This window comes from Eurypyga helias, unplaced genomic scaffold (assembly GCF_000690775.1).
Source record: "Eurypyga helias isolate BGI_N326 unplaced genomic scaffold, ASM69077v1 scaffold6167, whole genome shotgun sequence".
Classification (NCBI taxonomy): Eukaryota; Metazoa; Chordata; class Aves; order Eurypygiformes; family Eurypygidae; genus Eurypyga; species Eurypyga helias.
In genome coordinates this window covers 80,672-92,174 of record NW_010262197.1, presented here as the reverse complement: position 1 = coordinate 92,174, position 11,503 = coordinate 80,672, and the positions used below count along the sequence as shown (strand labels likewise).

Here is an 11,503-nt window from a genome sequence, read left to right as displayed (position 1 = left end):
GCTCTTCCCTCACCTAGCAGATCTTCCCGAAGAAAGAGAACACGTGGTATATCCCCTTTCCCGTTCCTGTGACCCCCTGTCCTTTAGGTATTTGCTGTGAAGCGGAGCGCCAGGTTGTTACCGGTCGGCCAGACACGGTGCGTGAGGGACTGTGAACCTGCTGCAGCTGCTCCGTCCACCATGCCACTAGGCAGTGCTTACGACTCGAATGTTAAAAACATACGGTGGGCTTTGTGAGAAAATCTGAGGACTGCGTGTGTTCCACGCATGGGGAAGTCTTGCATGCCATTGAGGTCAGGCTCGCAATTGTGTATTTACTTGCTTGGCTTCCCCTCCCTCCCTGACTCTTCAGTTACCAGCCTATTAGAATCAGCCATTAACCTGGTTAATGGGGAGAGACAGCAAATACCAGGAAGGATGATGTACTTAATTCCCTCTTGGAAACCTGACTGTTTTAAACTGTAAATGTTTCAAACAAAGGCTGAAAAGGGTCCAAAACATGTCTTTCCTTTGTAATGCAAGCACACCTAGGCAGAGGAGAACCAGATGAGGCAGTTTTCTCCTTAGGACTGCAATGGGTAGTGATTCTTAAGGGTGAAAGGGTAGTGCCCTGCCAAAACCACCCAGGTGGCTTTGAGCTGGCTGTGTGCAGACTTTGGGGTGGTGAATCGGCATGACGGAACATATTGTGCCATCTGATCCTTTTGGGTGATAGGATCCATCAAGGTGATACCTTGATGTCATCTGATCCTTTAGGTGTTGTGACTCTGTCCTAAGAGCCTCTGGTCTCTATGACCAGGGCAGGTGACAGAGAGCAGAAGGAGAAGAGGGTGATGGAAGGCATGGGATGAGGGCCGAGTGAAAGGGAGAGCTCATGCCAGAGGGAAGACAGCCACCTTTCGGGGAAGGACTTGAGCTATTTCTCCAAACGTGATACGACAGCGCCTTGTTGAAGGACGCAGAAAGAAACTTGCCCGCTTAGTTTTTCCTACAAGACCTGAAAAGGTAGAAGGAAAAATTTACAATGTGTTTGGCATTTAGTTCAGGTAATTTTTAAAAATTGTATAACAAGAACACATTGTCCAAATTTTCATATACAGATTCAATTAATGTTCAGTTAATTAGCCTTTACAGATGAGGATTAACTTAATTACATAACACTAACCTCTCTTAATAACTATTAAGGGTAGGAAGGCTGCTTTTAATAAATTTGGAATGGCTATATGTGTTTTTTAAAATCTGAAATGGCATACACATAAATTAAACCAAATTACACACAGAGGACAGCCATTAAGGGTAACGATCAAAGAAAATAAACTATGTACATGGCTCAGAATCAGGCTGGTTAGAAGTTCATGCTGTTTTCCTTCTCATGTCTGCTGGCATCCTAGTGTTTTCACTAGGATTATTACTAGAGATGATGTGCAGTCTGGGGTCATTCCTTCAAAGTGGGCTGCAGTATGACACGAGGTTGCTTTAATTAAACGTTAGCTTGTAATTAAAAAAAAAAAAATCATTTGGGGTGCTAGGTTATTACCAGATGTTTGTTTTTTTTTCCAGGTGGTCTAAGGAAAAAAGGCTTGTGAAGCCCATGGAATACTAAAAATCTGATCCATAAATGTCATTCCTTGTCATAATGTACTATAAATAACAGTATAGATTTTTGTGTCTTGATGTGAGGTGTGCACGCAAACAATAATGCTGTGGTTATTAATAACGTAGCGAAACAGAACATCATGTCTGACTACAGGGTGGTGAGCATGTCTGTGGACTAGTGATAGAATCTGACATCTTAGGCTTCTCAGTCACAGGTTTGAATCCAGGCTGTCTGGGTAAGTGACTGACATCAGGTAAAGTGTGATGCTTTTTTCTGAAAGGGGCAACAAAAGAAGCCTTTTACCCTTGGCTATTCTTTCATGGGTAATGTTTCACTTGCAGTGGGTTTTGACGGGCACACCACATCCATTTCCATACAGCTTGGTAGCTTTTGTGGCATTCAGTACACTACAAAATTCAAGAGCTACCCTCGTTGCATTCTGGAAGTCACTTTTTTGGAGTTCGAATTCTGTGTTATGGTCAGGAGAATTCATCTGCTGGATCCCTCAGCTTTGTGACCCTCTTCAAACCATTTTATCTAGTGACCCTTAAGGACTATGGCTAAGTTCATAAACTACATGATTTGTTTTCCAGATGCAGGAAACTGAAATGTTATAAAGCATCCTCCATGCAGTCTGGGTCACTTGAGCTTCAAGCTTGAAGTCACTTAAATCCCCATTTGCAGCCTCAAGATTGCAGGTATTGAGCAACTAATAAGAATAGCTTGGATATGCCTTACGTTAGCCACTCCAAAAATTGAAATGCATGATACTACTGGCTCTTTCTGAAAACTTTGGCTTAGTGCCTGCACCCATTTTCAGCAAGGAGGGAAGATGACATTGCCACAGATTTTTTCCGTGCTGTGAGGAACTAGCAAGGTGAATATGCAACAAGGAGGAAATTGCTGAAGGATCCATCTTGGAGTGGCAGAATCTGTTGAAAACAGGAAAGGGGATAGTTAAGACAAGAGTCCTTTCTGAAGCCCTTTTGGGCATGTGCTGCTCAAGCGGAAGCCTCAGCATTCAGTATCTCAAGATAGAAGGTTGGCAATGACCAGACTTCACTCTGTCTGATGCAGACCCAAATATTCTTCCCTTCCACAGGGGTTGCACCTGTATCCCTGGCCTTGCGTGAGTGGTTCTACCCACAGATGCAGCTGATGATACACCCTCAGACGAAGGGGAGAAGGCAAATTCCCTGTGGGGAGGCAACTGCCAGCCATGTAAACAAAGAAGCCTTCTGGGTGTGCAGCAGTCAGCCCATTTGAGCTGCTGTTTCCATGGTGTACCAGATGCTGTAAAATATGCTTTCTTCAGGGAAAGAAGCTTTTCATACTCCCGCATTATCTTGTTTGATAATGGGCTGTCATCAGGCTGGTACCTCACTGTGGGGGCCACACGCAGCAAGTCTCCCCTGCTCCAACCCTTTTCTGAGTTGTTGTTGATGACAATTCATTATCTGCAGCTTCCAAACAAAGAAAAAGCTATGTGATTTTTCTGACTTGCAACAGCATTACTGACTATGCTTTTACACATAGTTGTTAAGTCCCTGTTTAATGTGCTACAGTTCCTCCTGATGCACATGGTGTCATCTTGTAATACCGTGCAGTGTTTTGCTTTCCAGTTTCCTTCTGCTTTCCTAAAAAAGCATAATACATATGTTTCCATTTTTCCCTGATTATCCCCTTCCTAATCCCAACATTGCTTCATTATAGCTGCTGTCTTATGGCTGTTTAAGTTGTGGGTACATGTCAGCAGGCACTGTTTCTGAGTTTGCTTCCTCTCCTCGTGTTTACCCACCAGGTGATCTTGAGTCAGAGAGGTCTCTACCTCCGGTTTCTTGTAAAGCAGCTGCTGCTGGTGCAAAGGTACTTATCCTGTAGGTACTAAGTACAATTGCAATTATAAAAGTGGACAAACCTGCAGTAATGAGCCTTGGAGCAGATCGACCTCAGCTGGCGTAAATAAGTTACCAAAAGCACTTCAGAGGCTTTCTGTGCTTCAAACCTGACACACAGGAGAAGAATGGTGTTTCAGAGTACCTGTCTCCTGGAAGCTGTGTTCAGGGATGATGCTGCAAAACTGGCAGAGCTGCGTGGACATGGCATATCCTCGCACCGTGTACTGAGACCATCACAGGTTCATGGCCTTCCTCGTGGCTGTTGGGAAGAAACACAAGTGCCGCCTTGTGACCCCAGCTTCCTGCGGCTGAAAGGCGTGCCTTGGCTCGGAAGGGGTGTGCACGTGTGTTCCCTCTGCCTTGCTTGTGCTTCAGCCGCTGCAGCCTGGCAGGGCTGCTCGCTCGTCTTCCCAGGCAGCCTGATGAGACCCACTCCTGCGTGCGCTCCGTGCCTACGAAGGATAGCACTGGGTCCCTGTGGTTGGCGGCAGAGGCAGGCAGTGCTGTGTATGTGTGTGCGGTCACAGTCTCTGGGCATAGAGAACAAGTGCTTATTTTACTCCCGAGGATGTTTTCTCCCAATCCTTCCCAGATACTATTCAACTCCTCTCTCCCCATCCTGCAGGCTTGTACTTCTCACTTTGCGGAAGAAAACAGGAATGTGGTTAATTTTAATCCAGCGCAAACATTTAGGAGACCTGGAGGTGGAAAACCAGTTATTGGTTAACCGGCCTGATTTTAAACGTGTTCTGCCTGACCCCTCTACTGTAGTGAGCCAGGAATAGCGCTTCCAAGAAGCTGGCTTTCTGGAAGGCTTTTTCAGTGAATCATTTAAAGCCTAGACTTCTTGTAAATGTTAATACCCTGCTGGCTCGCTGGAACGCAGCTGGTGGATACAGCAAGTGCGATCCCTACGCGCGTGCTCGCAATCCAAAGCAAAACTTAGCAGGCGAGGTTCAGGCTGTAGTTTGGCATGTCCTCACTCAAGACAGGCCGGGAGGAAGGTGGGCTGGGGGGCTGACCTGATTCAGCATCATCTCACAAGCCCCGAAGCCCCGTGCAGCCGACAGCGTTGTGATGCAGCAGTGCTTGGCACCACGCGTTCAGCCCTGCCCGGGGACCTCGAGCAGTGCCCTGCGTCGCGCTGGTGCCTCGGCGTGGCTGTAAGTGTCGGCCGGTGCTTGCGCAGGTTGGAGTCCCTCTCACAGGTGAAGCGACCAGGGTGCACCCATGAGCCCAGCCTGCTCTTAGGTGGCAGCCTGGAGAGTAGCGCTGCGGGGGATTTGGCCCCAGGATTTCCCCTCGCGTCAGCAGGGAAGGCAGTAGGTAACCTTTGTAAGGCGGAAATCACCGCCGCTGCAGGCTGAGATCCTGCTCCCGCGGAAGTGTCACTATAGCAAAATGCGGGTCGATGTGAGTGCGTGTGTACCTTTCCCCCCTCACTCCGTGTCTGCAGATAAAAGCTTTTTTGAGTTAGCTGTGTCTGTGGTATCACAAAGGCTTTGCCCACCTTGGTTCCTCTGTGCTAACAGATGAGGCTTTTCTGCTTACCTTAGTAGTAAAGTATTTTTCAGGTGAGAATATGTATTTTTCAGGCAGTCATCTAAACCACTTCTTTCATGATTTTATCTTTAGTGTGTTTTCTTACACAACATCCAGCGCTTCAGCTTTCTGTAGGTTTAGGAGAATCTGAAGTTCTTGCCTTAACCTGGAGGTGTACTGTCCAGTAGAATAAACACATTGCAAGCCCAGGATCAAAAAACCCAAAACAACCAGAACTGTATTAAGAATAAAATAACAATCAAAATGCTCTATAAGAGGAGGACTGTAGGTGGAGGCAAGTGCTTTGCTAATTTGGGTGATATGTCAGCACCCAAGGGTGATAAGCATGATAACTACTTTTGATTACCAGATTTTCTTTTGCTCAGTATGGTAAAATGCTCCCAAAACATACACACGTTATGTGGTGTTGTTTATGTATGTCTGTGGTTAATGTATTTACAATAGTTCATATTGTTTTAGCTCATAGTCTGTAGTATGTCTGACAAAATAAGAAAGATTCAATATGAGTCTTCTACTTTGTTAGTGACTTTTCTCTGAAGAATGAAGATAGATCACAATAGCCTTCCTGAATTACTATAAATGCAGATTAATGCAGTCAGATGTGTTATTTGTCCATAGACAAGTTACAAACAGTGCAGTAAGATTCTCAAATATTGCTGTTTTGTTAAAACCGTTTTTTTCATATTCACTTTCGGGGATACATTTTGCACACCTTTCAGATTAATCAATTTGAATTCATTTAGGACACTAACAATTTAGTATAGTGTCAGGTTTATTTGGATAAATGGTTACCAATTTTCATCAATTATGAAAATGAAACACAGTAAAAATTCTAAAAGTTTGTCAAAATAAATCTGCTTACTGTTCTGCAGAGTGTCCCAGGTGACTGCCTCATGCTAAACTCCAATACAGGTTTGGGTTTTATTTTGAATAGCATAACTAAACCCCAGACGAGACCACCTTTCCATTTTCCCTGTGTTTCTCTTGTGTGTAGCAATCATGTATTTATGTAACTAATTTATCTGTCAGTTTTTTAATCCACACACACATCAGAAAAAAAGATTAATAAGTAAGAATCCCAATCATGAAATTAGTTTAAAACAAACAAACAAACAAAACCCACACACCCAAACAAAAAACCCCAAACCAACCAACCAACCAAAAAAAAAACCTACACAAAGAACTGGTAACATTATTTTGGAATGTAAAACCCTGATGAAAACATGTTTCATGGCTTTCCGGGTCTTTAATGGAGTTGGGATTTTTTTCAGTCATCATTTCTAGACTTCTGTCACAGATGGACACTGAGAGAAAGGTGAGGTTATTAGCTAAAATCATGGCTCTCCCAGTTGAGGTTCAAAGCTCTGGCGTGAGTGTTAGCAACATTGTATAATAGAGTTTCTATTAAGTACTGTTCTAAAATACTTCGTTTTCTTTCTTTTATCCAGGGTTTTTGGGAAAACCACACAAAACTCATAACGGAGTATGGACCTATTTGTGGGTAAGCTTGGCAGTGCCGTCAGCTTTCTTTTCTGGCTCTTGCTGTTTGGGTTTGTTGGGTGGGAGAGAAGAAAATATGAAGAGATGATGTTCATCAAAACACCGAGTGTGGTGTTTCAGCCTGGCGGGCAGAGGAGGAAGTTGATTACATGCAGAAATTAACCTTGGATTATTTTAGTTCAGCATTTGGTGTCAACTTCATTCTTCTCTTTCTAATTTTAATTATGCACATAAAGTTTAGTCTTTTTCAGAATTGTACAAAGCTACCAGCTTTCAGTATTCTCTTTTCAACTGCATATTCTTTATGCTTAAGGTGAACAGTGAAAATAATAATTTATCATCTTAAAAAAAACCCTTGGTTTATGAAATAGGATGAGCTTGGTTCAGTTGTCACTACCTATATTTATGCAAAATGCCTAAACTTAAGATCCAATGACATACAGATTAGAAATGAGGCATTCCTCTCTCTCTAGCTTAGCTGTGCAACCTTAGCAGTTTATTAGGAGTAAAGAGGGTTTAAGCAGTATATGCCTTCGCACAAACCCTTCCACATTTCTGTGAATGGCATTTCTGTTCCAAGAACTACTTTCCACTCGTCATCATTTTAAGTGGAAATGCACTTATTTCATGGTAGCTTCTATTGTCTGGGTCAGTTCATGTTTCTAGCATAACAATTGTTTCAATATGTCAGTATCAAGCAATATCTACCAAGTACAAGCAACGTAGATTTTCTTTTTCTTGGGTACTTCAAGGGGTTTGAGACACTTGTAAGACAGTATATATGAATGTGTGTGCATATTTGATCATAAATGATATAAATATGCTTTGTGTGCTCTTCTACCAAAAAAGCTGTATCAGAAAGAAGTCAGGCTCAGCCATATGAAGCATTTGATGCTCCAGTCACAGCCACCTTGTGGCATTTATGCTCAGCCTTAAGGACAAAGTTTTGCAAGAAGTGATGGAAATAACGAATTCCAAGTGTTAGGCACTTGTTTAAGAGGAAATAATACAGTGTCTTGGCTGGCCAGGAGTGGAGAAAGATATTCATTAACACTGTGGCAATTTGTATATTGTGTAACAAATGGAAAATGACTGAGGCTTATTACCTCCGTGACCTTTGGTGTGATGCCCTTAAATGACAATGATGTAAGAACACTGGCATTCATTCCTCAGTGTATTTCCGTCCTTATTAATATGATGCCTATTTTTTTCTAAGTAGAATTTGAGACAAGTTGCTATTTAGTCGTCTGTCTTCTCACTTGGCCAGGCAGAGGCTATGTCATCAGAGAAAGAGATGTATAATTATAGTGTGTGAGCGGATAGAGAGAAAGTTTCATTTTTCCAATCTACCCACAGCTGTTAGGGAATGAAACCTCTGTGAGATTTGCATGGGCTGCAAAGCTGGATGGTGGTGGCAGTGGTCAGCCAAGACAGTTCTGCCTCTCTGGGATTCTGTAGGTAGGAGTGAGCAGATTGAGCATAACTACATCCCATTTAGTACATGCATGAAAAATTCAATTTCTGAGGGATCTAGGAGGCTGGCAAAGAAAAAATACTGCTTTTTGATATCTTCCAGAAAAACAAAGCTGGGCTCAAACACTGCTGTGCTTGAGGTAAGCTTTCTTTCTAGTTGAAGGAGGATGTTGTAAAACCTGGCTTGAGAGCTGCTGTTCAATAGGTGTGGTATGTGTTAGGGGGTTTTATTACAGTCCTGTCAACGAAAGCAATTCCTTCTCCTTCCCTATATGTCTTCTGTGCGATTCTTTCTGTGGTTCTTTGAAATAGGCAATAAATGGTAGGTGTGTTTATGTGCATAGTCCCAGCAAAGTATTGGATCTGGCAGCTGGAAGAAGATGTGGCATTTTGCTTTTTCCAGATTGAAAACTGCTTTCCAATAAGCATAAAGAGCAATGATGTTTATTTCTACAGTGGTGAAGTGAGTTGAATACAAATCTTTGGAACTGAAGCCTTTTTTTCTTTCTAAGGTCACTTGAATAGTCTGAATGATACCATCACAACTGTTTTCTTTTGTGTGTGAATTGGTTTCCTTGACAACAGGATGTCAAATCAACTTTTCAGCTTTAATCAAGTCAAAACAATATATCCCTTCCATTCCAAAAGGCCTCAAGTCGTAGAGAATTATTTCAAGTAAGGCTTTTGTAGGTCAGAAAAACCTTTTTTTTTTTTTTTTTTCCTTCGCTTCCGTGCGTGGATCCGAAGGAGAGGTGATGGTATTACTCTTTTTATAGAGAGAGACAATGCAAATAGTCTTCAGTTGTGAGTGTGTGCTGTGAAAACTGTCTGTTTTCATACAGAGATGGCCCAAGATGGAGGCCAAGGCAGAAACAAACAGCTCTGGTTTGGTGCAAAAGCAGAGTCAGAGCATTTCAGTTCAATGGATAATCCAAGCCACTGATGTGAGTTGTGAAGAGATCCTGCAACAGCATGCTAGTCGTTTTGGTTCAGCTACAGTTCGGAATACCTACTATAAAAATGCCTCCTCTGAAATACATTTGCAGCTATCCATAACAAAAATAAAACCTGGAAAATATCCTATTTGGAGTGCAATGTACTCATACATGTTAAGATTTGTCTTGAATATTCTCCTTTCCATGGTAAGAGTTTTGCAGGAAAGTAGTCCTGGTTTCTGTGGAAATCAGTGACTTATGTCACTTAATTTTTGGATGAACTTTGATGTTTTCCTACTCTATTTTCACCCCTATCATATTCAATTGTTCCATTTGCATTGTAGATTGTGGCTACTGATCGGAAATAGGTGGTAAGAGCAGAGTGAAACAAAGAGCTTCTGGGTTGAAGAGCAAAAATAAAAGGGGAGAGTATACGTTATGGAATCAGAAACACAACTGCTCCATGAGCAGAGCTGTGGAGGCAGTGAGTTAAATTTACTTTGTATACACACTTCGTATTCATTTGGCCACTCTTTTGCAATTGCATCATTATGACTTTATAGCACTGTAAGCATGTATGGCTGATTTGGAGTTGGAGAATGGTGCCAAAATAAGTAATATATTCTTGGCCCAAGGACACACTACCAGTGAAGGAACAGAAAATATGGTAACAGCCCCAAGCGGGCAGGTGGTGGCCTCTGGGATGAATGAACCTATTCTGCCTTCAACTGTAGCAATGCATTTGGATGTAGGGAGGAGTGTAAGTGCTTGTAACATAGACCTCACTGCTTATAGTCAGAGTAAGAACAGAAGGTTAAAGTTCAGTGCAATTTTTTGGGTGACAGTTTCTTCATATCCTTTTGCATCTGAAACCCTGTTCTTACTCTATTACACAGTAGTTCAGACTTCTCACAGCAGGTTGAAGTTCAGAGTTCAAGTGAAGGAAGAGTAAGTGCTAAAGAGAACAGGAACAAAGTAAGGAAGAGATGGGTCTAGGAGTAGCGAGAGGACAAATTTTGGATTAAATCACCTCTAAAAGGCAGAAGACAATCAGAGTATTTGAGCCTAGGGTTGTCTGGCTGTGAACTGGTGAAGGGAAGCAGTAAGCTCAGAATCTGCATTGTATAATGGGGGGAGGAATTAATGAGAACATTTCTGACAAAATGCATTTGTAAACCATTCTCAATCCCTAATAAAACCACCAGCAGCAAACTGCATCTGCCCTGCTGAGCCTCTGCTGGGCTGCAGCATAAGCATACCAGGAGCAGCACAGTACTACAGAAAGCATCTTAAGGTGCAGGTGCTCCTGAAGCATCTTGTGAAAACACAGATGCGAGTGGAGCTCCATTTCCATATAAAGAGTATCTGGTTTTGCAGTGAGTTACTTCAGCATGTCTCTAAGTAATACACAGAAAGCAACTTAAAAGAGGACAAGCAATGTTTCTTAAGGTGTCTATGGGATTAACTCAGTGTCTGTAGGTGGTGGTTTGTTTTTTTTATTCCTTACAAACTTCCTAATATTCCTTAAATAATTTCCTTAACAAGTCATCGTTGGAAGCAAGGTGAAGCTTGGTCACTTAAATGACTGGGTGGTTTAAAGGCTCAGGTTAGATCATGGAGCCAGTCACTAACTTGAAATGTGTCCAAGGGTGAGCTGTGACTGTAAGCTATGGTGGCAGCTGACAGCTTTTCAGATTCTATGCAGCCAGAGTTGGTTCTATCTTAACGCTTGACTTCTTTCCCAAAGAAATGTTGCTGCAGATGGCACTAGATAGCATTTCTGCAGATGAGTCCATCAGCAGGTGAGTGCCATCACGTGGCACGTACAGGACATCCAGTGAATCAGCCCCAGTCAGCGTGAGTTTACGAAAGGCAGGTCCTGCCTGACTAACCTGATCTCCTTCCATGACAAGGTGACCTGCTTAGTGGATGAAGGAAAGGTGGTGGATGTTGTCTGCCTAGACTTCAGTAAAGTCTTTGACACCATTTCCTACAGTATTCTCCTGGAGAAAGTGGCTGTTCATGGCCTGGATGGGCACACACTTCTCTGGGTAAAAAACTGGCTGGATGGCCAGGCCCAAAGAGTTGTGGTGAATGGAGTTAATCCAGTTGGCAGACAATCACAAGTGGTGTTCCTCAGGGATCAGTACTGGGGCCAATTCTCTTTGGCATCTTTATCAGTGATCTAGACAAGGGCAACAAGTGCACCCTCAGTAAGTTTGCAAATGGTACCAAGCTGGGCAGGAGTGTTGGTCTGCTTGAGGGTAGGAAGGCACTGCAGAGGGATCTGGGCAGGCTGGAAAGATGGTTCGAGGCCAATTACATGATGTTCAACAAGGCCAAGTGCTGGATCCTGCTCTTGGGTCACGACCACTCTATGCAGCGCTACAGGCTTGGGGAAGAGTGGCTTGAAAGCTGCATGGCAGGAAAGGACCTGGGGGCATTGGTTGGCAGCTGGCTGAACATGAGTCAGCAGTGTGCCCAGGTGGCCAAGAAGACTGGTAGCATCCTGACCTGCATCCGGGGCAGTGTGGCCA

General features: G+C 43.2%; 1 protein-coding gene across 1 annotated transcript in view; it reads left to right on the top strand.

Moving 5' to 3' along the window:
- The window catches only part of TBXAS1 (thromboxane A synthase 1 (platelet)), a gene marked incomplete at its 3' end in the record, with an annotated part of 110,095 nt that overhangs the window by 20,848 nt on the left and 77,744 nt on the right, over window positions 1–11,503 (top strand). Inside the window, exon 3 of the mRNA XM_010155610.1 lies at window positions 6,507–6,559. Coding sequence (XP_010153912.1) covers window positions 6,507–6,559 — 53 coding nt within the window. The remainder of the gene's footprint in view (window positions 1–6,506; window positions 6,560–11,503) is intronic.